Source organism: Canis lupus, chromosome 9 (assembly GCF_003254725.2).
Source record: "Canis lupus dingo isolate Sandy chromosome 9, ASM325472v2, whole genome shotgun sequence".
In the NCBI taxonomy this organism is placed as follows: Eukaryota; Metazoa; Chordata; class Mammalia; order Carnivora; family Canidae; genus Canis; species Canis lupus.
In genome coordinates, this window is record NC_064251.1 from 1,514,911 (window position 1) to 1,542,661 (window position 27,751).

The window sequence follows — 27,751 nt, forward strand, 5'->3', positions numbered from 1 at the left end:
GGGGCGCTCGGGGGCGGCGGGCAGGGCGCGCTCCGCACCTGCGCGGCCCGGCGATGGCGCGGCGCGGGCCGGGGCCCCGGGCGTCCTGAGCGAGCGCCAGCCGGGGTGCCCGCGCCGCCGGCCCTGGCCATGTCGTCGTCCTTCTTCAACCCCAGCTTCGCCTTCAGCTCGCACTTCGACCCCGGTGAGTCCGGCGGGGAGTCCCTGGCCCTGCTGCCGCCGACCGGCTGCGCCCCCAGCCCCCCACTGCGGACATGGTGCCTTCCTGAGCCACGGTTTCCTCTTTTGCATGGAAATTAACCCTTTGGGCACCCTGAGCCCAGCCGCAGAAGGAGCTGCTGGCGGGAGGGCCCCGGCGGCGGGCAGGCGGGCAGGCCGCGGGGCTGGCACCTGGCAGGGGTGGGCGCGGAGGGCCGGCCGCGTCTCTGGGGATGCCTCGGGCACAGGTAACTGGGGCAGGAGGGCCCGCATCGGGCCCAGGTGTCCAGGGGAGGAGGTGGCCAGGGGCGAGGGTCCCCTGGGAGGGTGGGAGTGTCACCTTTGGGGCCCAGGCCTCCGTGGCCCCTTGCCCGTCCGTGGTCTCACCGTGGGAGCCTCTCTCGCTGCCCAGAGCCGGTTCCGGGGAGCCCTGCCCGGCGGCCCAGCAGCCTGCACCGGGAGCTGGGAGCAGCGGCCTCCCGCAGGACAGAGCCCACCGGGCAGAGGCTCGGGAGGTGGAGCCCCGTGGTGCCCAGGCCCCCTGCATGGCCGGGGGAGGTCCAGGTGGCCGGCCTGGGGGGCACAGCGTAGCTGGCTGCGAGGCCCCGGGGCCCGGGCTCTCACCTTGCCGGGCAGCTGGCACCGGCCGCCTGTTTACTCATGGCTGCTGGCATCCTGGAGGGGTGGGTACCGCGGGGGGCGCAGGGGGCACGGGGCCTGGGACAGCAGGAGGCCCGCGTCCGTCCCCGGGAGGGGGTAGGCTTCCTTGCCTCTATGTCACCAGCTCCAGCCCTCCTTGGTCCGAGTGGGAGAGAAATCCCTGTCCTGGAGCCCTGGCCCAGGGGCCAGAGTCCCACCCACATGTCACTGGAGCTCGGGCACAGGCCAGTGCAGCCAAAACAAAGCCAGGCACATGTGACAGGCTCTCCTGGGTCTCCCGCCTGGAGCCGGGCCGGCGTGTGCGGCCATGCGCGGCGTCCCCTGGGCACAGCCCCATCTGAAGGCATCTGCTCCTGGGGGAAGGGAGCTGACGTGAGGTCTGTCTGCTGGGTTTAGGGTGTGGGTGTCAATCCCTCAGCAAAGCCTTCCCAGGCCATCGGCCCCCAGGGCTCGGGAGCTCGATGTCACCCGCGGACGGCCCAGCGTCTGGGTGGCAGCAACCCCAGGCCCCGCCAGCCTAGGCACAGCCCTCCGGGCGGCTCCGGCCACTGGTCCCCGCAGCCTGCGGGCCGGGAGGTGGGGGGCCGACCCCAGGACTGCGGCCGTGGAGCTGCCGGCAGGGTCGGGGATGCGTGGGCACATGTGCCAGGACTGGCCCTGGGATCACCACCCCCTCCCCTGCCCTCCCCCGCCTCTCCCCGCTCTGTGGCGCCCGAGCTGCCCTGTGTGGGGTTCGGCCGCCACGTCCCTACGCTCGGTGTGTCCTGGCACCAGACCCTGCCCCCACTTCCGAGGACCAGAGCTTTGCGGGGCTTGCAAGTGTTTGCGTAAACAGCTGCGATCGTCGTAATTATAACGTGTCAGTTTAACGACGTACAGGGAAAGTTGTCTTCAGGAGGGCAGGGGGAGGTCCCCTCGGCAGCCCTGGATGGCGGCAGTGGGTGATGGCTGGGGTGCAGGGCTCCGTGCCGGCCCCCACGTGGGCGAGGCAGGGCCCCCTGGCCTCCCGCTAGATGCCCGGCCCCGTGGAGTGTCTCTGGCGCTGTCTTCTCATCGGTAAAAATGGGACAGCAGGGCCTGTCCCCCCCCCGCCCCCGGCCCTCGTGCGGTGGAGTGCTGGGGAAGCTTGGCGCTCCGTGAACAAAGATGCTGTTTGGAGAGGGTGGCGGTGAGCCCACGGTGGCTCCGTGGCGTTCCTCTGTCCCCAGAGTGGAGGGGGGTTCCTTCTGAGGGCTGCTTGTGTGTGGAGGGCTGGGGCGCCTTGCTCGGGCCAGCAAGCCCAGGGGGCAGGGAACACCCGCGCCCTCGGCCACCTGGGAGTCTGTCCCTGTGGCTCCCCCTCCAGGGTGGACGGGGAGGCCGGGCCCAGGCCGCACCTTCACCAAGTCACCCGCAGGCCACGTGTGCTTCCTGGGATTCCCTGGAGGTTGCCGCGGGGGGTGCAGCAGGGACGGTGGCAGTTGTGTTGAGAAGGGGACTGAGCTTGAGGCTCAGGCTGTGAGTACGGGTTCCAGGGGGGCCCGGGGCTGGGGAGCCCTTGCCCAAACCAGCGCCCTGCGGGGCCGCCACCAGCTCTCATGTGTGGGTGGGACTGGGGTGCGTGAGGGGGCAGGCCTGCACGCGTGCTCTCGGGGTGGGCTGCCACTTGTGGGGTCCAGTGCTTTCTCCCACGGTATGGGTGGCTGTGGGGGATTTCCTCATGCCCTCGGGGCTGTGTGGCCTTGGGCTGATCCCTCAAGCTCCCGAGACTCGGCTTGGCGCAGGTGACCCCTCACCCTGGGGAGACCGGCTGGACAAGGCCTGAGGGGTGCCGGGGGTGCCACATGCTGGGTCGGGAGCAGTTGGGACGGGATGGCCCTGGGGGACTGGGGGGTCCCAAGGCAGGAGACTGGGCGGGTGGGGCCTGGGGGGGCCTCGGTCAGTGGCTGGCAGGTCCAGGCCTCGCTGGAGCTGCTGCGGGTCCCTGACCCACCGAACACAGCGAGTCCCCGGCCCGTAGGGTGCCGGCTGACCGGCTGGGGGACCTGGAGGTCAGGGACACTGCGCAGACCCGGCGCCCCTGCCCCTTCCCCCAGCCCCTTGGCTCCCGTCCTGCCTGGGTGCTCACCTCATGTTCCCTCCGGGGAGAGGCCTGCCTGGGGGGCACTGGGGGGCAGGTGGGGAGCCCTCTCCCTGGCGGCAAGTGCACGGCGGCCGCAGTTCTTGAACCTGGTGGCCTCTGCTCTGCGGCCTGGCTGGGGCGCCAGGGACCCACCCTGCGGCCAGCGCCGCCACCCTTCCTCGCGCCCGGGAAGGGCGGCCCCCGGGTGGGGGGCGCGGGGGGCTTTGCTTCGGGCACCTTCTCCAGGGAGCCAGCCTCTGCCTTTCCTCCCCCCGGGACCCTGCTCCCACACCAGCAGGTACGCTCACACGCATGCACACACACGTGCACACACATGTCCCCAGAAATGTTAGTAAATGTTTGTACGCCTCTCACGGACACTGTAAACACGTGCTCACACACACCGGCACCTCTCACGTGCACACATGCATAGGGGTGACCCCGGCGTGTGCACACCTGCACACGTGCTCTTCACACAGCTGAGCACACACAGGTGCCTGGTGCGTACACCTGGGGCAGAACCCGTTGTTTAAAATATGTGGTTACCGGGGATCCCTGAGTGGCTCAGCGGTTTCGCGTCTGCCTTCAGCCAGGGCCTGATCCTGAGGTCTTGGGATCAGGTCCCGCGTCGGGCTCCCTGCATGGAGCCTGCTTCTGCCTCTGCCTGTGTCTCTGCCTCTCTCTCTCTATCATGAATAAATAAAATCTTTAAAAAATTAAAAAATAAAAAATAAATAAAATAAAATATGTCGTTACCTCCTTGGGGGCGGAGGGTGTCTCCTGGGCGAGGTGGCCCCGTGTGTGGCCTCTTGACCCTCTGGCTGCCCATCCCCCCACCCGCCGTGGGAGAGTCCATGGGGCAGGGCCCGCACTGGGGCTGGACCCCAGTCCCTCCGAGGCCTGACCGGCTCCCCAGCCTTCGGTGACCTTGAACTAGGCGCAGTGGTGCCCCTGGCTTTTGAGTGTGGCCTTCCCCGCCACCCTGTGGTAGGCACTTGGGCTCCTGACTCGCTCAGGCGGCCCCCGGGGCTCCCAGCCGCCCCCGCCCTCCGCGGCCTGCGGTGCCCTGTAGATGCGGCGCCCGTGCCCACCCGGGGGAGGCTTCAGAAGAAAGGGAGGGAGGCAGGTGCGGCGGCCTGGGGACCTGCGCGTCCACCGCCCGCCCCTCGTGCAGGACCGGGCGCCAGCAGGACGCGGCCTTGCCTCCCCGCCCCGGCAGAGGAAGCGGCAGAGGAAGCCGGGGCAGGGCCGCGGCCGAGCCAGTTCCCAGGCGGCCTGTGTGGGCCGCGGCCGCCGAGCCCTGGGGCCGGGCCCCTGGTGCCCTGAGCGGGGTGGGGGTCTCCCGAGGCCACCCTGGGTGGGACCGCCAGCCGGAGCACATGGGAGCACCGCCTGAGCCGGGTACGGCGGGGGGGGGGGGTTCCTGGGAGGACGCGGTGCCCGGGGCGGCGGCTTGTCGTCACGAGGGCCGGGCCCTGGCGGAGGAAGTGGCAGGACAGGAACGGGCAGGGCTGGTGCCCTGCTGGTCCCACCTCAGGGCCACTCACCTGTCATGGCATGGGGGTGAGGCGGTGGGGTCCCCGTGAGCCGGGCCAGCAGCAGGGAGGTGGGAGCTGGCCCCAGACTCTGCCCAGGCCTCCCCTGCAGCGGCCCAGGGCCGAGAACCCCGTCCTACATCCGAGGAGTCCTCGCAGGGGGCCCGGCCTGGGGAGGCCCCACGGGGCTTCACCCCTGCTCCCGTCACTCTCCGATCCTTCGTGATTTGGCACAGGGGCCCTGGGGTTCCGATTGCAGCAGCCCTGCAGGCCCTGCAGCCAGTCCTGGGGGGCCCTGCCGGCTTGGGGCCCCGGCTGGGGGCACCGGGCAGGTTTACCTGCAGGCCCCGCGGTGACTGCTGCGGAGGCCGTATGCCTGGGGCCATGGAGCCGCGGGGGTGGCGGCAGGTGGGGGCTGTGCTGAGCGAGCCCCTGGGGAGACCCCCCCAGGAAGGCGGGATTCGACCCCATGGGAGGCAGTTCCCAGTGCGCCCGGCTGCTCTTGCTCAGACTCACGCGGCCCGCGCCGGTGGGCCTGCCCGAGGCGTCCTGGCTCGCGCCGCTGGCCGTGTTCCCTGGTGACACGGCGCTGTGCGTTCCCCGGCCCCACGGTGGACTGCCGTCGCCTTCTGTCCCCCAGGTCTCTAACTGTGTCACGTGACGCAACCCACCCTGCAGAGGACTCCTCCCTTTACAGGGTGGGCTCCAGTGTTTACTGGCCTCTGGGCATGTGCAGCTGTCCCCGCCTTCGTCCCCCAGGACCAAGCCCACGAGCCTGCCGGTCCCCCTCCCTTCTCCCCCCGCACCTCGCGTGCATGTACAGGGTCGCCTCACGAGGTCACGTCATAGCAGCAAATCGTGTGACACGGGGCCTTCCTCGTGTCCCCTGATTGGCTGGCTCGTGGGGCTTTGCTCCGAGAACAGCAGGAGCAGCTCGGGCCCCGGGGCAGCGGCGGTGGCCGCCGTGGGCAGCCCCTCCCGGGGCCCGCGTCTGCCCTCCCGCGGTGGCCGTGCTGGGGCGCAGATGCCGTCCCCCTTCCCCCGCGGCGTCGCCCGTGTGGCGGTTCCTTCCGTGATGCCCCTCTGGGCCTCTCCTCCCCCGTCCTTTTGGGGTGGCATGTCTGTACCCTGGAACCCGGAGCCTCGGTCCCACGCGTGTGTCGTGGCTCACATTTGCTCTCCCGGTGCTGTGTGGCCGCGGAGTGTGCTGGCGCCAGCCGCCCATCCTTCCCAACCCTGCGCTCGGTGACGTGGCGCTGGTGGCCATCGGGCTGCAGTGGAGGCTGCGCCCCAGGAGCTGGCAAACGCCGCCCATGGAGACCTCCCCCCTTTCCTTTTTCCTTTTTCCTTTTTCCCACAAAGCTGGTTGTGGGGCATTTGGGCCGCCTAGTTCATCCTGGGGACGTGCCTGAGCCCTGCTGGTGGCAGGCTGGCACCCCCAAGCCGCAGCTCCTGGTCGCCGCGGGGACGCCTGGAGGAACGATCCTGCTCAAAGCTGCGTAGCCTGGGAGGGGGCTGTCCTGTCCCCTGGCGGGGCCTGCTCCGGGCCTGCGGGGTCTGGGCTCCTTTCCCAGGCCCACGGGTGTGCTCCTGCCCCTGGCGAAGGCCGCAGCTGGCCCGGCAGTGCCCCCACTGCCCCCGCCCCCAGCCGGCCGCCCCCCAATAGTGCCCTGCATGGTGTCCAGGCAGAGACGTGGAGCCAAGGGCGGCGGGGCGTCCGAGCCTGGTGGCCCTGGGCCTCTGTCTACCAAGCTGCTGTCCCCCGCGTCCCCCGCCCCAGCCGTGCTGGAGATGGACTTCTCCGTCCTGCTCAGCTGCCCCGGGACCTGGTGCCCAGCGTGTGTCAAGGCAGGGTCCCTGGGTGAACAAACAGGCCTGTCTTCCCGAGGTGTCTCCCACAGGCCAGGGGGCGTGGGGGGCGTGGGGGCCGTGGGCGCGTGTGCCTCGGAGGGCCAGGTGGGCGAGGCTGGGGGCCCGTGGGGGGGCCGTCCGTGCAGGGGAGACCGTGTGGAAGGTAGAGGCAGCCCCCGTGCTCCCCGTTGTCACTCCCACCCCCCAGGCCCCCCACCCCGGGACCGGCCATGCGGGTGGGCCCCACGCTGTGTGGGGGGCTCTGTGGGGTCGGCGGTGGCACCCTGGCCTGGGCCTTCTCACGTGTCACTGGACAGTGTGGAGATTGCGGAACTTCCTTCTATCCCCGTGTTTGTGACAAGCTGGCCTGACGCGGGGCAGGGCCAGGGCGGCTGCTCAGCTGGTCTCGGCCGGGCCCCCCCAGACCACCAGGCCTACGCCCCCGAGCGTCTGTCCGTGCTGTGGAAACGTGCGCAGGTGTGTGCGAGTGGGAGCGTGAACATGTGTGAGTGCGAGTGGGTGTGTTCCCCTCCCCCAGGCCCCCTTGGTGCTGTCCTGCCCCTGGGGAGCCAGGGCCCGAGGGTGCCCCCCGTAGGCTCTGTGTGGGGCCTCAGCGGTGACCCACACGGACGGCAGGAAGGGGGCGCACCGCACGCCAGCTGCCAGGCCACCCTTGGCGGGTCAGGGGCCCGGGGTCCGGGAAGGGGTCCTCCTGGGTGAGCCCCTTGGCCCCAGTGCGCCCTGCGCACCCTGCGGGGGCAGCACCCCGGGGCTGCTGAGCGGCGTGGTCACCGGGGTGGGGGCGGGGCACGCTGGCACCCGGGCCTGGGACACGCGTGCTTCCCTGTGTTGGAGGAGGCCGGGCCTTGGCCTCTCAGCCCCACCCTCCGTCTTCGGGGTGCGCCCTCCCTGTCGCCCGCTCCCCGCACACCCCCTGCCCTCTCAGCGCCTCCCGTGCCCTCTGTCCTCATGCGGCGGGCGGTGCCCTCGACCGGGCCTCGGGGCTGAGAGGTTTGGAAGGTTCTGGAGTGGGGGCAGCGGGGCACAGCCACCCCAGCCGGACGCCCCGTGGGCCTCTCTCATCTGCTGGGGGGTGGAGGTCGGGTCTGGCTGCACCCCGGCCCAGAGCCCGGTTCTGAGGGGGGAGGGTGTGCCTCAGTTTCCCCCACCTGGCTCTGGTCAGCTGAGCCTGGCAGCGGTCCGTGACGGTTCTGGGTGCAGTGCCAGCTGTGGGGCGGGGATGTGTCCTGCGGGGGTGGCTTTGCTGTGGGAGGCTGGGGTTGGGGGTCCGGAGCCCGCGTGTCGGAGCCCACGCGTGTGGGCAGGTTCGTTCCGGCTCACAGACGCCTTAGGGCCCTGCTCTCAGCCCTGCTCTGCCCTCTCGTTCATCAGGTGGCCTCTGAGGTTCGGGGGACGTGGGGCAGCAGACGTCCCCTGCGGTCACCCTGGAGCCTGAGGCCCCGAGGCCCTGAGGCCGGGTTGCTGACCCGTGGAGTGAGCTCCCCGTGGTGTGAGCAGCGGGGGGCGGGGGGCTGGGAGCTCTGGGGGCCAGGCCGCCGTGCCAGTGCACCCTGAACACTTTCTTAAATTGAGGTGAAACGCGGGGATCACTGGGTGGCGCAGCGGTTTGGCGCCTGCCTTTGGCCCAGGGCGCGATCCTGGAGACCCGGGATCGAGTCCCACGTCGGGCTCCCGGTGCATGGAGCCTGCTTCTCCCTCTGCCTGTGTCTCTGCCTCTCTCTCTCTCTCTCTATCATAAATAAATAAAAATTAAAAAAAAATTGAGGTGAAACGCACAGAACAGAGTGACCTGTCAAAGTGAGCAACGCCCAGCGCTTAGTGGGTTGACATGTCATGCAACCACCCCGTCTAGTTCCGGAACATTCTCCTCACCCCGTAAAGACACAGTGGGCCACCTGCAGCCCCGTCCCACCCCCGGCCCCTGGCGCCACCCCCGTTTGCCGCAGACGGTCCACACTGGGGGGGGTGGTGCATGGCGATGTCCAGAGGAGCCCCCACTTTCCCTCGGGGTCACTGGCCGGGACGGGCTTCCCGCTCTCCGCGTCCTCGCCACACTCACTTCTCATTAAACGATTTGTGACCGTCTTGGTGGGTCAGAGGCCTCGCGTATGCTTCAGAGCAGCTGCCGGGTGGGACAGCAGGCTGTGGCCCTGGGGGACGCTGGGGAAACAGAGGCACGGGGCCGCGGGGCTGGAGGGCTTGACTGCTCTGCCCTCGCTCTGCCCAAGTCGTTCCGGAGTGCTGTGTGTCGCAGGCCCCCAGCCATGTCCCCTCAGGCTGCAGGGACAGTGAGGGGAAGGGCCGGCCTGTGGGCAAGGGGGTCTGCGTGGACGGCCCGGAGGGGGCGTTGGTGGGCGCTGCTTTTGGAGATGGCTCTGGTGCTGCGGAGGGAGGGCCTAGACACCCCAGACCCCCGGAGTTGGCAGGGTCCTGGCTATGCTGGTGGCCGTCCGGGCCTGGGTGGGGTCACCCGTGGGGAGAGGTGACAGGGGTGCAGGGGCAGCTGGCTGTGCGGTTCCGGGAGTGGGTGGGCGGGCACGGGTCCAGGGAACGGGTCCACCCGAGGGAAGGGCCCACCTGGGGGTGGCGAGGAGGGTCCAGGTGGGGACCGCGGGGTGGGGCCGACGGGGAGGCCTGGGGGGTCTGCCCCATGGCCCAGGATGCGGCTCCGCCTGCTGCAGACACGGCCCAGCTGGGCCCGCTGAGCTCTGGCTTGCTGTGCCGTCTCCCCGCTTCCTTCTGGGTCCCCGTCGTGTCCCCGGGGACACCTGGCTGCCCTCGGCAGGTGGCTCCCGGCGGGGGATGGATGGGTGATGCTGAGGCCCTGGGCTCCTGATGGCATCGAGCGCGGGGACGGTGACGTGGCTTACGCACGTGTGACCGGAGGCGCTGCGTGCTCGTTGGGGCCACGAGGCGCAGATGGCGGGAACGGAGGCCGCTGCTTTGCTGCCCGACAGGCGCCGTCCATGCGTTGAGGGCTTTCTTGGGGGTGGTTTGGTCTTTCTTCGTCCCTTGACGTCCCCGGGACCTGGATTTATGAGCGGTTGCGGTCCCGCCTCGGGTTCCACTTAGTGCAGGTGTAACTGAAGTGAACTCTGCGAGGTTTGGGTTTTCTTGGAGTTTTATTTGGAGGGAGCGCGTGCGAGTGTGCGAGGAGTGGGGGGCGAAGAGAGGGGGTCCCGGCCGACTCCACCGTGACATGACTGACGCCTGGCGCCCCGACGTGTCCTCGTGGCCTCGCAGCGTCTCCGTAGCGTGGCGGCGAGCTTTCCTCTTTGGGAACGCCGTCTTCGGTTTGCTGTGTAAGGCTTCCTTTGCAGATGTACTGATTTTTTCTTTTTTTAATCCTTCCCTCTTTTGTGGACTGTTCGGGCTCTTTTTGTCCTAAAAACATCACCTCAACGAACATCTCTTCTGTCTGCGGTGGTGACGCGCTCAGTCCTGGGTTCGCCTCGGTTCTGGCTTCCCGTGCCCTCTGGGTTAGGCTCATGGTTTAAATTCCCAGACGAGGGATCACTTGGCCAATGAGGGGGCCGGTCCCCCAGGGGGGCCGTGAGGACGGCTTTCCCGCTTTCCTGATGCTGCCGGGTGCAGGCCGGGGAGACCGGCGGCAGGGCTGGAGCGCAGGCTGCGGCCGAGATCGCCCCCCAGGCCTGGAAGAGGACGTGGCCTTTTGGGTTGCGCTGTTTTGATTATGGATGAGGCCAAGTGTGGTTTTTTTAGATTTTATTTATTTATTCATGAGAGACACAGAGAAAGGCAGAGACACAGGCACACGCTCCACCGCTGAGCCTCCCGGGCGTCCCTGATTTGGGGCTTTTGTGGAACATACGTGTTTATGGAGGCAAATCCATCGATATATTTGATTTCCTCTGTTGCTTTTATTTTTTCTTAAAAAGATTTTATTTATTTATTTGAGAGTGATACAAGCAGGGGAAGCAGAGGGAGGGGGGAAGCAGACTCCCCTCGGAGCAGAGCCCGCCGCGGGGCTCGAACCGAGGTCCCCGGGGCCCGGTCCTCCACTGCTCGTTGCCTCAGCGTCGTGCTCCGCGTGGAAACCTGGTGACGTGCCTCCCTGGCTCCCGCCGCCGGCCTGGCCCTGGGCCTTTCCTTCTGCGCCTGGCCTCCCGCGTCTTCCCGCGGCACCGTGTGCGCTTCGTGGTGGCCACGTCCTCGCGTGGGGTCCGCTCCGGCCCACGCCCTCCCCGGCTCTGTTTTGCTCCCTGGCCCTGTGTGGAGCGTCATCCCCCACAGGGTCACAGGACTGGGACAGGGGCTTGGAGAGGGCGTGGGGGCCACCCGGACGTGTGACAGCCAGTCCCACCCCCTCCTGATGAAGACGCGGTCACGTCTCCCTCTCAGGGAGGGCCGGCGCCGGTTCCGCTCTGCGCTGGGCCCCCTGCTTCCCGCACCCAGCTCCCTTCGCATCCCGCAAGGGGCCCTGAGCACACGGGGGAGGGTGACTGGGCGGGACGGCTCCTCGGCGCGGGGTCCCGGGGGCAGCGCTGGGGGTGCGGTCCCGGGTGCGTGGCCACCGTGCCTACTGCCCTCCTCAAGGGCCAGCGGCCAGAAGACCTGCCCAGTGGGGGGGGAGCGGGGACGCACGGGCCCCCGTGGGTGACCCCCAGGGCGCTGGCTGCTCCCCGGGTGCGGGGCCGGGGCTCCTCCCAGGGGACGCTGCGTGGACGGGGCTGTGGAGGCGCTGGGAGGTCTCTGCCTTGGGCCCCCTGGGCTCGGGTCGCGGCTGTCCCTGCCGCCCTTGCCCCCCAGTCCCCTGGCCCTGTGGGCGAGGGTGGGGCCCAGGGACCCGGCAGGTGCCCGGTGCTTGCCCTCGGGTTCCCGCGGCCTCTGGGCAGCCCCCCAGTCAGCCCCCCAGATAGCCCGTCAGCCCGCGGCCCGGGGTGCCCATGTGGGCGCAGGAGGGCAGCTGTGCCGCCTCAGGCTCCTCGCTCTCGCCGGGACGCCGTTCCCTCCTGTGTGGGGGAGCAGGCCCGGGGTCACCTCGGGGGCTTTGGGTCCCCTAAGGCCTTGCCGAGACCAGGGGTGACCCGCACGGACGCACCTGGTGTGGCCGGCTGTTGCATCGGGTGACGGGGTCTTGAGGGGTCGGCCACGGGGGGCAGGGGGGGTCGGCGTGACAGGTTGGGGGCAGGCCGGGGTGCCTGCCTGTGTCTCGGGGCTGTGGGGGCGATCCTCTGTGTCCGGGGAGTGGCGCTCTCCCGGCACCCACGTCCCCACACCTGGTGACGCTCAGGGCCGAGGCGCCAGGTGGGCCGGGTGCGGCCCTGGGGGTCCCTGCTGCTCCCGGGACAAGCAGCATCAGGGGGCCTTGGGGACGCCAGGCCGGGTGCAGGAGGCCCGCGGTGCACCCTCCGGGGCCCTGGGGTCCCCCGCCCCCCGCCTCGGCTCCAACCCCGCCGCAGAGCCTGGCGGGTGCCTCGCTCCGGGCGCCTCTGGGATCCTCACGGCTCGGGCGGGATGACTGGCCTTGGGGCGGCGCCGGGAGGGCAGGCGGGTGACCGGGTCTCACGGGCGGGCGTGTCAGTGCCCCATCAGCCGCTGCTCCGCGTCCTCGGACTGAGGCCAGAGCGGCGCCCCGTGGCCATTCCGGGAACTGCGGGTCCGGGCGGCGGTGGCCGCGTGTGCACCTGCGGAGCCTGTGGGTGGCAGGTGTGGCGGGCCCGGGGCGGGGGGCAGGGGGCCGGGAGGCCGGGGTGGCAGGGGTGTGGGGCCGGGCGAGCTGCCCCTATAACCCCCTCTCCCTCGGCAGACGGCGCCCCCCTCAGCGAGCTCTCCTGGTCGTCCTCCCTGGCTGTGGTGGCCGTGTCCTTCTCCGGGCTCTTCACTGTCATCGCCCTCATGCTGGCCTGTCTGTGTTGTAAGAAGGGCGGCATCGGGTTCAAGGTGAGGGCTGGGGGGTCCGAGGCGGGTGGACGGGATCCCAAGGGCCGGGCCCTCTTGTGCCCACGCAGCATGGGCTTCCCTCCCTCCTGGGGTCACCTGCAGGCCACGCAGACCTGGGACCCCACAGCCTCCCTGGGTCCACCGACGGGAGGGGCCTGCAGGCTTTTGGGGACCCCCGCCCACTACCTCCCACACTTTGGGTGCCCCGTGTGGGCCCGGCCCCGTGCTGTGGGATCCCGGCTCGGGGCCCGGCCTCAGCGCCGTGCGCAGGTTGGGCGCCCTGGGACAGTGAGGAGGGGCCTCGCGGGCGGCCGTGGGGGTCCCGAGCACCGTGGGAGGGGACTCGCTTCCCCAGGGGCCCCTGGCTTCCCAGGGAGGAAGTGCCCCCGGCCCCTCAAGCCCTGATCGTGGGACCCAGCAATGAGAAACCACAGCCGCCCGCACACGCTTCCCGCGCACCAGGACCCCCCGGCCAGCTGGAATCGCAGTCCTTGGGGCCCCCGGGCCCCCACAGGGAGGGGCTGGGTGCCGGAGATCGGGGCGACCGCGCGGCAGTAGCCAGCGCTGCTGTTCATGGAGCGTCAGCCAGACGCACGGCCCTGGCCTCTCGAAGGCCGCCCCCAGGGTCGCTTCCAGGGAGCCTGGGCCGGAGTCAGCGCCGAGGCCCGGAGAGTGGCCGGGGGCTCCCCGGGGAGCTGCTCGGGGAGGGAGGACCAGGCGGAGGAGCTGCCCGCCCAGAACCACCCAGAACCCTGACCGGAGGCCCCTACCCCGGCCGCCTGGGCTGGAGGCAGTTCCCAGGCCTGGCGGCTTTAAGAGGGGACCGGCCATGCACGTCCCCGCTAAGCGGCCCGCACCGCAGCCGCGACGCCCCCGTTTAGAGAGACAGCACCCCTGCCACGTAGGCCGTGGCGCAGGAGGCCCCGCGGGGGGCTGTGCACCTGTCCGGCGAGGATGAGGAGGTGCCTTTCACCCAGCCGCCCTCCCGGGTCCCCCAGTGCCCCTGTGGCCGGGCTGTGCCCTGGCAGCTGCGGGGTCCGTGCCCCTGCCTGCGCTCCCTCGGCCGGTCCTGGGGAGGCCGTCTGCCTGTCCTGCGTCACCTCGCAGCACTCTGGGCAGGATCCTGGAGCCGTGAGGCCGTGGGGGTGGGGTGGGGAGCCCATAGAGGTCAGCCCCTCCCCAGGGCACGGTGGGAACAAGGCCCCAAACAAAGGCCAGCCTCGGCCCCTCCCACCCGTGCCCTCCTCACTTCCTGGGGAACATGGTGCCCAGAACATTCCGGCCCCAGTGCGCCTCGGTGGGTGGGCCTGCCTGCACGGGGACTCTTGCCTGGTCTCTGGGGGCCCGGGGCTGGGCACCCCCATGGAGCTTGCTGGGAGCAGGGGCCAGGCAGCGATGCTCACGCTGTCCTACGTGATCGCTTGCTCTGCTGGCACCATCCGGCGGGCTGCCAGGCGGCACCGTCAGGTATGGGCCGGGGGCTGGGGCCAGGCGTGCTGGGGGGTGGATGGGGCTGCAGTGGGTACCCCAGGGCCCCCAGGGAGGGCTCATGGGCCCTGGGAAGGGGAGGCATCGCAGGGGATGCTTCCTGCTGTCCCCAGGCTCTGTCCTCTCTGGGTCGGTACCAGGACTAGGGTTGCCTGCAGTGGGCTTCGGGGACGAAGGAGGGTCCCCGGGGGCACGAAGGGCCAAAGGAAGAACCTAGGCCGCCTGGCTGCCGGTCCAGCCACCTGCCCACATAGGGGCTGTGCTCTGGGCCTCAGTCTACCCACCTGGGCAGTGGGCTTGTGGGCTCCAGGGGTGGGAGCTGCTCTTGTTTCTGTAGGAGGGGATTCCTGAGCCTCTGGCTCTGCTCTGGAGTGCGCTCTGGACCCGGGGGAGGGGCTTCTCCACCGACAGGTGCAGCAGCTGCATTTCCAAATAGCAGGCCGGCCAGGTAGGGCCCCCCGCTCCCCACCCAGGCTGCCACGGCTGGGCCAGGCTCTTCAGGAGCCCCCGGAACAGAGGAAGGCCCTCCTGGGTCGAGGTCCAGGGCGGCCCGCAGGCAGGTGGCTGCAGAAGGTGGCAGGGAGCCTGGCCTAGGCCTGCAGCCTGGGGGGTGGGCTCCCTGTTCCGGGCCCTCAGGAATGCAGCTTGTGGAAGGGGCAGGGTGGGCAGGCTGACGGGGCCCCTGTCCCTGCTCCCCAGCCCTGACCTCGAAGTTGGGATCACAGGCTGCTGGGGGGAGTGGGGGCGCAAAGAGGGTTGGGGGGCTGACCAACCGGATGGGCAGGGGCAGCCGGCCTGGGGCTCCGGGCACCCATGCTTGAGGCCCCCCCCAGGCCTCTGGGAGGAGAATCACCCTCCCCTCCGGCCAACACAAAACAAAGCTGTCTGGTCCCCTAGTGCCCGGGCAGCTGGGGGGAGTGGGGGAGTTCCCTGCCCGAGGACTGGGAAGGTGGGGGGAGCTGGCAGGTGCCCCACCTTGGTCAGGCCCCCAGCCTGCTCCACCTCCGGCTCCAGAAGGAGCGGAGAGCTCGGTGCTTGCCGAGCCTGGCCTGCACCCCTTGCCCCTGCCCTGCCCCCCGTCCCCGGAGCCCTGGAGTCACTGCCAGCGGGCGCCCACCTACCGCCGCAGGAGTTTGAGAATGCCGAGGGGGAGGAGTACGCCGCGGGCTTCTCGGCACAGGGGTCCCCTGCGACAGGGGCTCAGAACGGGCCAGACGTGTACGTCCTGCCACTCACCGAGGTCTCCCTGCCCATGGCCAAGCAGCCGGGGCGCTCAGGTGAGTGGCCCCCCCCGGAGAGGCCGGGTGGTGCGCACCCGTGTGACTCCGGGGTCCAGCCTGGCCTCTGGGCTCAGGAGGGGAGAGGCAGGAGAGGGCTGGTAGGTGCCCCCTTCTGGTGGGACCTGGGGCACCGCGGACAGGCTTGGGTCGGCCTCCTGCCCGCCCCCCGGGGGCTGCTGTGCAGAGGGGCAGCTCGGGCCACAGGGGCGAGGAAGCTGTGGGCCTGGTCCTGCGATGGGCTACCCGTGTGCTGGGAGGAGGGGCTCCCCGGCTGTCCCAGGATGGCTGCCCCCACACGACCCCCTGAGGCCAGCAGGGACATGGGCCCCATTGTGCCCAGTGGGCAGGGCCCACCTACTCAGGGAGGAGGGGCTTGTCGGGGCCCCTCCGTGGGCGGGCTCGTGAATGGGCCTTTCACTCAGGCCTTGGGGTGGGGGCAGGAGCAGCAGGGCCTCTTCCGTGGCCCCCTTGCCCTGTGTCCCGTTAGTTCCCCGTCCTGGGGTCCCCCCCAGGGCGAGCACCCACAGGACAGATGTGAGTTCAGGCTGGAAAGGTTAGAGGTCAACATCCAAGCTGGGCTTCAAACCCATCTGCCTGAGGCTGGTGCTGTGGGCACCACTGGTCGTGTCCGGGTCTGTAGGGGGAGGTCCCGCGCTGACCCCCACCTCCGAGGCAGCTTGACCTCAGTCCCTGCGGGCTCCGAGGCAGGGCCGTGCCCACCACCCTCCGCTCCTCCAGGGGCACGAGGAAAGGGTGTCAGGCCCTGAGGGGTGATGAGCAGGCCCATCCCTGTTCTGTTCCAGGCCTTGGCAGGCCCATGACCACGAGGCTGCCCACTGTGAAGCCCAGACTTCTTTGAGGGCTGGGGACCCCCAAGGTGCTGAGTCCTCAGAGCAACCCTGTGGGCCCCCAGCTGCCGGCCCTAGGGCCCGGGTTTCCATGGGTGTCACAGCCCACCCTCCAGTCCGTGTCTCCTGGAGGAGAGGTCACCGGTTAGGCAGGAGCCAGGGCTGAGGCTCAGAGGCATGTGCCCCCCGCAAACTCCAGAGGGTAGGCCCCCTGCTGTAGGACGCTCCCCTGGCCTTCCTGGATGGCCCCGGGGCTCTCTCAGCTGTGCTGGCCTGGACACTGTGGCTGGTGGGGAGCCAGGGGTCACCTACCCCCAGCCCGGGCCTGTCACATGCACACAGTGTCTGGGACCTCGAAGGATCTTTGAGACGTGGCTTCTCCCCCCGCTCGGGGGGCTGTCCCTGAGGGTGGGAGCAGAGACCAGAGAGAGCAGCGATTGCTTGCTTTCTCCATTTCCATAGTCCATGTCTCAGATCTGCAGGATACCCCGTGTCTGGGGAGGTGATGTCGGGGGGCAGCCCCCCCCGGAGGTCAAGGCTGAAAACCCGAGTAGCAGGTGCCACCTGTTGAGACTGTAAATGGAGGAAGACAGTGCAGGGGGAGGACCCCCGAGGCTCGAGCCCCAGTGGGACCCTCCCCACCCTAAATTCTGCTTAGCGTCAAGGTCCGTGTTCCCTGGGAGCCGCCCCCCATCCCCGGGGCTCTCCTGGCATCCTCGGCCCAGCCCTGTCCCCTGGGCCCTCAGGGCGGTTGGCGTGGGAGCAGAATTCGGGGAATCCCTCGGGGGACAGGGTGTGAGTGGGCTCGGCAGCCGTGGCCCATCCTCCAGGGCCCCCGCTGACCCTTCCTCCCTGCTGACCTCACCCAGCGAGGCTGCAGGAGAATGGGCCCAGTGTGTTCCGTGCACGGCTGTGCCAAGCAGCCCCCAACAAAGGAGCCTTTGGTGTGCCTGGTGCTGGAATGCCAGCCTGCGGCAGGGGTGAGGGGACGGGCGGCTCCAGGGCCCTCCTCCCCATGGGCTTGGCCCCGGCCATCCCGCCTGCCTGGCATTGCCCACGCACTGGTCTTGGCTCCAGGCCCTGCTGTCTTTGCGGCTTGTCCCTGTAGTTTGGGGACCAGCCTTCCCAGACCCATCCAGAAAGATGCCCGGATGCAGCTCGCAGGTCCACAGCTCTCCTGGGCAGCAGGCATCCTGCTCCTGATGGCAGCCCCCCAGCTGTGGCCCCGGCGCTGGGGGGCTGAGGGCAGGTGCTGAGTGGGCAGCCCCGGGAAGGGCAGATGGGGGCGCTGACAGCCCGAGCCGGGGTTCCTGAGCCCCCTGCCCTGTTACAGTGCAGCTGCTCAAGTCCACGGACCTAGGCCGCCACAGCCTCCTGTACCTGGAGGAGGTTGGCCACGGCTGGTTCGGGAAGGTGAGTGGCTGACCCCAGGGGCGGGCTGGTGCGCGCTGACGCCGGGGGCCAGTCTCCTGCCCGGCAGGCACAGGGGCAGGATGGAGACCCCCTCCCGGGGGCGTCCCTTCCGGGCAAGTCCTGGTGTCAGATGCTGGGAGGCGCCCTGGGAGCGCCGGGTTGGGGGCGGCGCGGGGTCTTGGTCCTGGCTGCTCCCCGATCCCCAGCCTGGGGATCCCCACTTCCTCCCTGCGGACCCCCAGAGAGAGCCGGAACAGCCGGGGCCTTGGGATGAGCACGAAAGGGAGGATGTTACAGCCGGGAGGGTTCCCCCAGGAGGGGCCCAGAGCCCCTTCTGCAGATGAGTAAAGCAAGGCTTCCAGGTCGGGGCTCGGGGGGAGCGAGGAAGGACAGGGCCGCCGTGACGCCTGCCCCCACAGGTGTTCCTCGGGGAGGTGAACTCGGGCATCAGCAGCACCCAGGTGGTGGTGAAGGAGCTGAAGGCGAGCGCCAGCGTGCAGGAGCAGATGCAGTTCCTGGAGGAGGCTCAGCCCTACAGGTGGGTGGCACCTGGGGCCGGGCGGTGGCAGGCGGGGGCTGCCGGGCACGGGGCCCTGTGAACAAAGGCAAGCTCTGTGCTGTCCCTGCTCCTCCCCTACCCCTGCAGAGCCAGCCCCCCTCCCCGCCCGCCCGCCCCCTCCTGGCCTGAGTTCGAGTCAGGGGGGCAGCCTGTTGGCTCCTGCAGGGCCCTGCAGCACAGCAACCTGCTCCAGTGCCTGGCCCAGTGCGCGGAGGTGACGCCCTACCTGCTGGTGATGGAGTTCTGCCCCATGGTGAGTGGCCGCTCCCGCCTCCATCCCCTGCTCCCTGAGCAGGCCGGGGCGCATGCCCACCACGTCCCGCTGCGTCTGGGCCCCGCCGCCTGTCCCGCTCAGTTAGGACGCTTTCCTGCAAGCCCTCACCTCTGCGTCCTGGGCCTCACGTGGCCCATGTTCCTCCCAGGGCGTGACCTTGGCTGCCCTCGCCCCCCGTGGCTCCAGGCGTGCTGCAGGCTCCCCCCCCCCCTCCCCCCGCCCCGTCTGCCAGTCTGGTTTCTGGACGACTCTGGGCCGTAGCTGTGACCTCCGGCTTCCCCAGCGGCTGGGCCCTTGCTGGAGCCGGGCGGTGTCCGCAGGTCAAGGCTGTGCCCGCTGATGCTCGGGTCGTCTGCCCTGGGCCAGCAGTGAGGTGGCGAGCACATGGGCCCCAGGGCGGTACACGGGGCATGCTCCTGTGGCCCCGGGCCCTCCACCCGTGGGGTTGTCCTCCCGCGAGCAGGCCACTGGGGCAGACCTCGTGGCTGTGGGATGGCTGTGCGGCCACCAGGCCCTGGGGGGGAGGGGCGCCTGGGGGGCTGGCCGGGGTGCCCGCCCCGATCGGCGCATGACGGTGCCGCCTTTCTTGGCAGGGGGACCTCAAGGGGTATCTGCGGAGCTGCCGGGTGGCAGAGTCCATGGCGCCTGACCCCCTGACCCTGCAGCGCATGGCCTGTGAGGTGGCCTGTGGGGTCCTACACCTGCATCGCAACAACTACGTGCACAGGTGAGGGCGGGGCAGGGTGCCGGCTCTCCGGGCGTCCCCGTGGGGCTCAGGGCGGCTCTTGCCCTCGCGCCGAGGGGCCCTGGGTTCCCGTCTTGGGGCTGTGTGAGGCTCAGCTGGTCCATCTTTATTCAGCCTTTAGGGACCATGGTGCTTTAATGAAGACCAGACAGACGGGGCGCGGGGTGGGGACCTGCTTCTGCAGGATGTCAGGCTGGCCCGGGCGAGCACAGGCAGGGCCCAAGGCCCATCCACCGTCCCTGGGGTGGCCCCACACTGGCCCTTGCTGGCCTCTGGATCCCTAGGCCCCGGGGGAGGGATGGCTCTGTTCTGCTTCCCACCCTGGCCCTGGAAGTCAGAAAGATGGACCAGGGTGCCCAGCCCAGGGGGACGTGCCAGAAGAAGTGGCGATGGACAAACGGCCCACCGGCCCCGGACGCCGCACGGGCCGTCCTCCCCAACAATATCCTGGTGCTGAGTGATGACACATGCAACTCCAGCATCAGTGATTTTGTTGAAGAGGGCAGCTGCCAGCCTCCCGACCTGCCCGCCGGGCCCACCCAGGGGGCCCAAGCACCCGCACGCCCCACAGGCGCGGGCCCGTCTGTGGCCCCCGGTGGATGTGCGCTGACCCCACCTTTGCCGTAGGGGCCCATGCCCCCCACACCCTGTGGCCCCCGAGCAGGTTGGGGGGAGGTCCGCAGCCCTGGGCCCGCCGTGCTCCAGGGGGGCACTCCTACCCCTACCCTGTCCTGGGCCAGGAGGGGCCCAGCCCCGTGTGAGCAGGGCCGGCCCGGATGCCCTGGGCTGCTCAGACCCCAGGGTGCCGGTTGCCGAGGGGGAGGGTGGAGCGGGCGGGAAGAAAGCCTGCGGTGTCCCTGGCTGGCTGGCTCCCGAGGGGTGGCTCAGTGGGCAGGGGGTCGGAAGCCAGGACAACAGCAGGGGTCAGGAGGGAGGGGCTCCAGCAGGGCCGTCCGGGCCCCCGTGCGTGCTCCCGCCCTCCCTGGGCCTCATTTTCCTTGTCTGTGGTGTAGCGTGTGCGGCCCGTCCCCGTGGGCCCCCGGGGCGCCCAGTGCTGGGCCAGGGAGGGGGCTCGGGGCAGCTGGGGGGACAGGCTGCCTCTCAGATGCCCCTTCCCACCCGCTCGTGAGCGACAAGGCCTCGGGGACACGCGGCCCGCCCCGCGGCCCCGCTGCCCCCCACGGGCCCTGCCGCTGACCCACACCCTCCCGCCCTCTAGCGACCTGGCCCTGAGGAACTGCCTGCTTGCGGCTGACCTGACGGTGAAGATCGGCGACTACGGCCTGTCCCACGGCAAATACAGAGTAAGAGCGCGGGGCCGCGTGGGGGGCAGGGCCAGCCGCCCGGCGCCCCCGGGTAACGCCGCCCCTGCGCCGCAGGAGGACTACTTCGTGACCGCCGACCAGCTGTGGGTGCCACTGCGCTGGATCGCACCCGAGCTGGTGGACGAGGTTCACTGCAACCTGCTGGTGGTGGACCAGACCAAGGCCAGCAACGTGTGGTGAGTGGGGGGTCGGCGGCGCTGGAGGACACGCCTAGGGAGACCCCGAGGCCGCCAGGCCCTGGTGTGTGGGTGCGTGTCCGGCCAGGACGCGGGGCCTGCCGGGTTCCAGGGGGCAGAGACGTGGGATGACCTGCTCATCTGCCCACCTCACCTCTCCATGGCCCCCCGGGGAGCTGGCGGGGCTGCTGGGCCACCTGTAGCCCACGGTCCTGCCCCTCCCAGATCCACGGACACCCACAGACCCCAGGCCCGAGCACACGTTCAGGTGGGGAGGCCACCGGGACTGAGACGGGGCCTCAGCGTGGCCCCCGCTGTCTGCGAGCAGGCCGGGCTCTCCTGTCTGTAGTCTGGAGCCCCCCTCCTCCCTGAGCACCCGGCACCGGGCGGGGCACAGAGGGGCACGCAGACCTGGGACTGCAGCTGCCAGAGGCTCTGGCACAGTGGTCCCCTCTTCCTTCTCCACCTCTCCCTTGCACCCTGCCAGCCTGTAGCTCCCGGGGCCTGTCTGGCCTCCCTCTGCTCCCATTGAGTGCTCAGAGCCTGGACCCATGGACCCCCCCCTTCCTGAGCACCCCGGGGCGTTTCCCCTAGTGCATCAGCACTGCACCCCTGTCCCCTGCCGGCCCATCCTGACTGGGGTCCTCTGGGTGGCTCTGCTTCGGGCCGCCCGACTTCTCTGTTCCTTATGCTCTGGGTCTCTGGGGTCAGCCTGGGCCTGGAAGCTGGGGGAAGGACCACGGAAGGAACCCAGGTGCCATTTCCCAGCCCTGGAGGCTGCGGCCGCCCCTGCCCACTCCCTGGGCCCATGCGTGTTGTGGACCTAGACCCCCCCTCTGCCATCACCGGGCCCCTAGCACCAGGAGCCTCACCGGGTCGCTCCAACCCCTGGTGCAGTGTCCAGCCTTCACCGCGGCAGTGAACAGATCGACAAGTGAATGGACTTGGGTTTGGGGAAAGGCCGGCGTGGCTTTTATTTGCCTGGGTGACCTGGGCGCCGCCTTGGGCCTGGCCGGGTCGTGCATCCTGCCAGTTTACCCAAGGACCGTGCTACCCTTTGGGAGGGGCGTCCGTAGGATGCTGGCGGGATGACAGGAGCTGCCCTGTGGTGGCCGAGGCTCTGAGACCCCGGGCAGCCACGCCAGCCCCCTCTGAGGGCCGTCGTCTCCGCAGGTCCCTGGGCGTGACCATCTGGGAGCTCTTCGAGCTGGGTGCGCAGCCCTACCCGCACCACTCAGACCGGCAGGTGCTGGCTTACGCTGTCCGGGAGCAGCAGCTCAAGCTTCCCAAGCCCCAGCTGCAGCTGACTCTGTCTGACCGCTGGTGAGGACCCTGGGATGCCAGGCTGGGTGGAGCGTCCCCAGCCGGAGGGGCGAGACCGAGTCTGACGGCCTGGGTTTCCAGCTCACGCCAGCTCCCCCTCTGCCCAGCACTGACCTCTGGGCCCTGTCCTGTGCCCACGGCCCAAGTGGTCTCTTTACCCAAAACACAAACGCACCTGCGGCCAGGGTGGGGGCGAACTAAGGGGAGAGCCCTGTGCCCACCACTTTGGGAGAGTTGGGGTGTCTGGGAGTGAGCTGGAGGCTCTCTTCCCTGTCCTTGGGGGATTCTGGGTAGGAGGAGAGGCCCCAGACCTTGGTGCAGAGGGCCGCTCCACTCGTCCCGGCGGGGACTGGCGTCCAGGCTGGCGGTGCCCTGGGGCAGCAGGTGGGCGGGCGCGCGGGCAGGGCCTGAGCCCTGGGCCTCCCTCCGCGCAGGTACGAGGTGATGCAGTTCTGTTGGCTGCAGCCTGAGCAGCGGCCCACGGCCGAGGAGGTGCACCTGCTGCTGTCGTACCTCTGCGCCAAGGGCGCCACTGAGGCGGAGGAGGAGTTTGAGCAGCGCTGGCGCTCCCTGCGGCCGGGTGGGGGTGGCGGGGGCCCCGGGCTGGCCGGCCTGGCTCTGGGGGGCGCGGGCGAGCTCGCGGCCACCTCGTCCTTCCCGCTGCTGGAACAGTTCGCGGGCGACGGCTTCCACGCGGATGGGGATGACGTGCTGACCGTGACCGAGACCAGCCGCGGCCTCAACTTCGAGTACAAGTGGGAAGCGGGCCGCGGCGCCGAGGCATTCCCCCCGCCCGGGGGTGCGGGGAGCCCCGGCCGCGCCTCGCGCCTGGAGCTCTGTGCCCCTGACGGCGCGCCCCCCGGCGTGGTGCCCGTGCTCAGTGCGCACAGCCCCTCACTGGGTAGCGAGTACTTCATCCGGCTGGAGGAGCCCACACCCGCCGCCGGCCACGAGCCTGACTGCGCTGGCTGCACCCCCAGCCCCCTCGCCGCGGACCTGCTCCCCGACGCCGGTGACCAGGACAATGACTCAGAGGGCAGCACTGCCGCCTCGTTGGCCATGGAGCCGCTGTTGGGCCACGAGCCGCCCGCTGAGGGGTCCTGGGGCCACTGTGACTACTATGGGCGGGGGAGCCATGCCCGAGACCCGCCCTGCCCGCTGGGCTCGCCATCACCGGGGACCCTCGGGTTGGCACAGCCTGGGGAGGAGGACACCGACTGGGGCGCGGCTGCCTTCTGCCCACCCTTCTTGGAGGACCCATTGGGCACGTCCCCCTCGGGAAGCTCTGGGGCTCGGCCGTCCCCGGGTGGGGAGGAGGTGGGGGAGGCCGAGGCATGCAGGGCCGCCCAGCTCAGGCACTGGAGTTCCAACGTGTCCGCCAATAACAACAGTGGCAGCCGAGCACCAGGCCCCTGGGCCCCGGGATGTGTGGGGGGCTGCATGGGCTGTTGCCTGGGCGCAGAACACGCCCTACAGGCTGTCCCTGAGCTGGCACGCCCCCTGGCCCTGGAGGACGCCAGAGAGCCTCTCCTCAGGCTGCAGGGGGCCTCCTCTGGCCTGGAGCTAGGCCGCTGCCTTGGCCCCCCTCATCTGTGTCCTGCTGGGGGCCTGGCACCTGCCACCTGCCTGGTGACCTCGTCCTGGACACAGGGGGCTGTGGGCTGGGGTGACAGCCCCCAGACAGAGCCCAGGCTTGCTGAGGAGGCCGAGGGCTCCAGCAGAGCTCAGCGACCCCTTCCCTCCATCCCAGCCCCATCCCAAGAGGGAGCCCTGCTGCCTGCCGAGGAGGCTGGTGCCCTCGCCACCCTGCCTGCCTTGCCCCTGCCTGCTGGCAGCTGGGAGACTGCCCCTGAGGTAGCCCCGAGCCCAGAGAGCCGCACTGGTTCCCCTGGGCTGGAGGCGCCAGTCAGAGAGGATGAGGACACAACAGAGGCCACTTCCGGCGTCTTCACGGACTTGTCCAGCGATGGCCCACCTGCGGGGAAGCTGGATGTGACGCCGGCCTTCTGCTCCCTGCAGAAGCAGGTGGGGACCCCTGACTCCGTAGACTCCCTGGATATCCCATCTTCTGCCAGCGATGGCGGTGGCTGCGAGGTCTTCAGCCCGTTGGTCACTGGCACTCCCGGCGGGCAGCCCCGAGCTCTGGACAGTGGCTATGACACGGAGAACTATGAGTCCCCGGAGTTCGTGCTCAAGGAGGCACACGAGCCGTGTGAGCCCGAGGCCTTTGGGGAGCTGGTCTCCGAGGGTGAGAGCCCCGGGCCCAAGACTCAGCTCCCCACCTCCCTCGGCGGCTTTGGGGAGAAGAACCCCTACCGTGACTCAGCCTACTTTTCGGACCTCGACACAGATCCCGAGGCCAGTTCGGGCCCCCCGGAGAAGGGAGGAGGTGCCCTGGCCTCCAGGCTAGAACTGGATCTGGAGAGCCCTGGGCTGCAGTCTGCACAGCCCTCGCCTGAGTCTGGGGTGCCTGGGGGGACACAGGGCCCTGGCCCCAGGGAGGTGCCGCCCCTGCGACTGCTGCCGCCGGAGGACGCGTTTCCGGAGCAGAGCACCTGCCCGGAGAGCCCCAGACTGGAGCCTCCCTGGGCTCCAGGGCTCAGCCCCGGGCGCCCCAAGGTTTTCCAGCTGACCCCAGTCCCGCTGAGCTCCGAGAGCCCCCGCCCTGACCTCCAGGAGGCCCAGCAGGGACGGACGGGGGGCCCCGGCGCCCCCAGGACCCCGCTCGGCTTGGCCTTGCCCGCACTGCCCGCGGCCGCGGAGGGCCGGCCGGAGGAGGAGGAGGAGGACAGCGAGGACAGCGACGAGTCCGACGAGGAGCTGCGCTGCTACAGCATCCAGGAGCCCAGCGAGGACAGCGAGGAGGAGGCGCCCCCGGTGCCCGTGGTGGTGGCCGAGAGCCAGGGCGCGCGCAAGCTGCGCAGTCTGCTCAAGATGCCCAGCCTGCTGTCCGAGGCCTTCTGCGAGGACCTGGAGCGCAAGAAGAAAGCCGTGTCCTTCTTCGACGACGTCACCGTCTACCTCTTCGACCAGGTGGGCGGGCGCCCCGGGCTCTGCGGGGCGGCGGGGCTGGGGGGGGTGGGGGGTGGGGGGGTGGGGGGGGCGGGCACGGCCCCGCCCCCGCCCGGCACGCCCCGCCCCCGCCGGCCGCTGCAGCCCCGTGCCGCTCTGACCCTGCAGGAGAGCCCCACTCGGGAGCTCGGGGAGCCCTTCCCCGGCGCCAAGGAGTCGCCCCCCGCCTTCCCGGCGGGCAGCCCGCACGCCCCCGGCGCCCCCGCCCGGCCTCCGCGGGCCGACACCGCCCCCGACGGCTCCGCGGCAGCAGAGGGTGAGCTGGGGGCGGGGCGTGCCGGGCGGGGGCGGGGCGCGGAGGGGTGGGGCCTGCCGGGAGTGGGCGGGGCGTGTCGGGCGGGGCGTGGAGAGGGGCGGGGCGTGTCGGGCGGGGGCGGGGTCTGCCGGGCGAGGGGCGGGGCGCGGAGGGGTGGGGCCTGCCGGGAGTGGGCGGGGCGTGTCGGGCGGGGCGTGGAGAGGGGCGGGGCGTGTCGGGCGGGGGCGGGGTCTGCCGGGCGGGGGCGGGGCGCGGAGGGGTGGGGCCTGCCGGGAGTGGGCGGGGCGTGTCGGGCGGGGGTGGGGTCTGTGGGGCGAGGGGCGGGGCGTGTCGGGCGGGGCGTGGAGAGGGGCGGGGCGTGTCGGGCGGGGGCGGGGTCTGCCGGGCGAGGGGCGGGGCGAGGAGGGGTGGGGCCTGCCGGGAGTGGGCGGGGCGTGTCGGGCGGGGGTGGGGTCTGCTGGGCGAGGGGCGGGGTCTGCCGGGCGGGGCGTGGAGAGGGGCGGGGCGTGCCGGGCGAGGGGCGGGGCGTGCCGGGCGGGGGCGGGGTTTGTCGGGTGAGGGGCGGGGCGTACCGGGCAGGGTCTGCCGGGCGCGGCGTGGAGGGGGGGAGGCGGGCCGGCCGAGGGGCGGGGCGTGCCGGGCGGGGCGGGGCGGGGCGGGGCGGGGCGGGGCCGTGTCGTCCCCGACGGCAGTGACGTGCGGCCCGCTTGCAGGCGGCGGGCTGGCGTGGGGAGACGGCTTCCCGCGGGGCGCGGTCCCGGAGGCCGCCCCGCCCGCCGCCCCGCCCGCCGCGCCCCCCAAGCCGGCGGCGCCCGGCCCGTTCTCGCGCTTCACCGTGTCGCCCGCGCCCGCGTCGCGCTTCTCCATCACGCACGTCTCGGACTCGGACGCCGGGCCCGTGGGAGGTGAGGTCCGCGCTCGTTATTTCTCGTCTCCGGGTCGAGCGCGGTTTTCAGACGGGGAAACTGAGGCGCGGAGCGTCCGGCCGCCGTGCCGCCTCGCCCGGGGCTGGGCCCGCCCGGTGGAGATGCGGCGCCACCTCGAGCGGCCCTCCCTGGCCTCAGCTCCCCGGGGCCTGGGCAGCCCCTGCGGCCAGAATCCGAGCCCCCCGCCGGGGCCCGCCCCCCTGCGGCTTCCCTGGAGGCTCCGGGCAGGATCCCTGAGCGATCAGCCGGCCACCAGGAGGGGTTCGTGCCGCGGCCGGCTGCTCCTGCCCGGGCCTCAGTTTCCCCACCCGTAAGAGGGCGAGGGCAGGGCCGAGCTTTGCTGGGCCTGAGGGTCGGGTCTGGAGCCTGGTGACGCGGTGGGAGGAGACCCGGTGCGGCCCCAACCGGGCGCATGGGCAGGCCCCTTGCAGGGGAGGCGCCAGGCCGCAGCCCCAGGGGTCACCTGGTCCCAGGAAGGGACGGAGGTCAGGTGGGGACCCCGGCAGGCGACTCTCGGGGACCGCTGTCTGCAGTGTGTCTGCAAATGCTCACGCGGCACCTCCTGTTGGCCAGGCCCGGTGGCAGGTGCTGGGGGCAGCTGTGAGGAGGCTTGAGCCCCTGCTGGTCCCGCTCCAGGCAGCGGCGAGGACGGTGGTCGGCGTCCGGCACCCCGGCACCCCGGCACCCCGGCACCCGCGCGGCGCTCTGGAGGAGCGGGGCAGGACTACTCTGGCCGCTCGGGTTGGTGGCGAGCGGCTGGGGGTGCCCAGAGCCTCAGGCCCGAGCAGCCCCTGCCCCCAGCAGCCCCCGCCACCCCCGCCCTGCGTTACAACGGGCTGCTTGGCTTCTGCGGCCCGAGGACCTGCTCCCGGCTGGGGGCCTTGCATGCCCGCCTGCCAGCTCCTGCGGTGAAGACAGGGCGCTGTGTCCTCGCCCGGGGGGAGAACGGGCACAGGCCTGCTGGGACGGCGTCTCTCTGCCCCCTTTGCCCCTTCTGCCGGGTTCTGGGTCTGCTCAGCAGGAAGAGGCCCCCCGGGCTGTGTCCCCCGCCACCCTTACCTCAGAGTCTGTGGCTGTGTTTTCCCTGGGCGACTCCACTACCCCGGGGCTCCCTCCCTACGTGGTCTGGGCCAGCTCCCATCTGGGTCCAGGGTCTGAGTCCACGGCTGGAGGCCCGGGGTGGGGGGCGGGGGGGCTGCCCAGCCACACCTGTTCTAGAGGTGCCCGTGGCTGGCCCCGCACCCAGCTCCCCTGCGGGGCACTGCCCGCACCGGCCCAGCTGCGACGGGAAGTGGGGGCTGCACCTCCACCATGTCAGGGGCTCCTGCCTGGCAGGTGCAGAAAGGGGTGGAGCTGGGAGGGGCGTGGGGGGTAGGGCAGCACAGGGAATATTTTTGTAACTGCTGTTGTCTGAGCGAATGGATATGGGATGATTTTAAGTTATTGTTGCCAAAGAGATGTAAAGTTTATTGTTGCTTTGGGGGTGTGGGTGGGGGACTTGTTTTGGGTTTGTGTTTTTCGTTTTTTATTAGTTTGAGGCTTAGGATGCTGGTGCAATGATTTTCTTGTTCCTTTTACGTTTGTTTTTTAAAAGAAACCAAGCTAAGAAAAAAAAAGGCTTCATGCTACACGTGTGTTTTCTTTTGGGGGTTTGCATCTAAAGCCCTGGGCAGGAGGGGGCCTGGATGGTGCCGAGGAGGGCACGGTCGTCCTTCCTGACCATGGCAGGGTGGGGGGATGCGAGAGGGCGGCCCCCGCCGTTCCCGGGTGGAGGTCTGCACGGAGCAGGGGGGAGA

General features: G+C 70.5%; 2 protein-coding genes across 7 annotated transcripts in view; one reads left to right on the plus strand and one right to left on the minus strand.

Moving 5' to 3' along the window:
- Positions 1–27,751, minus strand: part of BAHCC1 (BAH domain and coiled-coil containing 1) — a 318,708-nt gene that overhangs the window by 231,198 nt on the left and 59,759 nt on the right. The window lies entirely within an intron of this gene.
- AATK (apoptosis associated tyrosine kinase) lies at positions 31–27,583 on the plus strand. Of its 3 annotated transcripts, XM_025468268.3 has the most exons (14): positions 31–184; positions 12,137–12,270; positions 14,888–15,035; positions 17,220–17,299; positions 17,719–17,837; positions 18,024–18,111; positions 18,726–18,859; positions 20,097–20,181; positions 20,257–20,378; positions 21,552–21,701; positions 22,136–24,734; positions 24,882–25,029; positions 25,743–25,934; positions 26,529–27,583. In XM_025468268.3, the coding sequence occupies exons 1-14, from the start codon at positions 130–132 to the stop codon at positions 26,567–26,569; spliced, it is 4,095 nt and encodes a 1,364-aa protein (XP_025324053.3). In that variant the 5' UTR covers positions 31–129; the 3' UTR covers positions 26,570–27,583. The 3 variants fall into 3 exon arrangements, with proteins under 3 accessions (XP_025324053.3, XP_048970481.1, XP_048970480.1); XM_049114524.1 differs by lacking the exons at positions 31–184; positions 14,888–15,035 and having other exon boundaries at positions 12,165–12,270; XM_049114523.1 differs by lacking the exons at positions 31–184; positions 12,137–12,270; positions 14,888–15,035 and adding an exon at positions 16,864–17,135.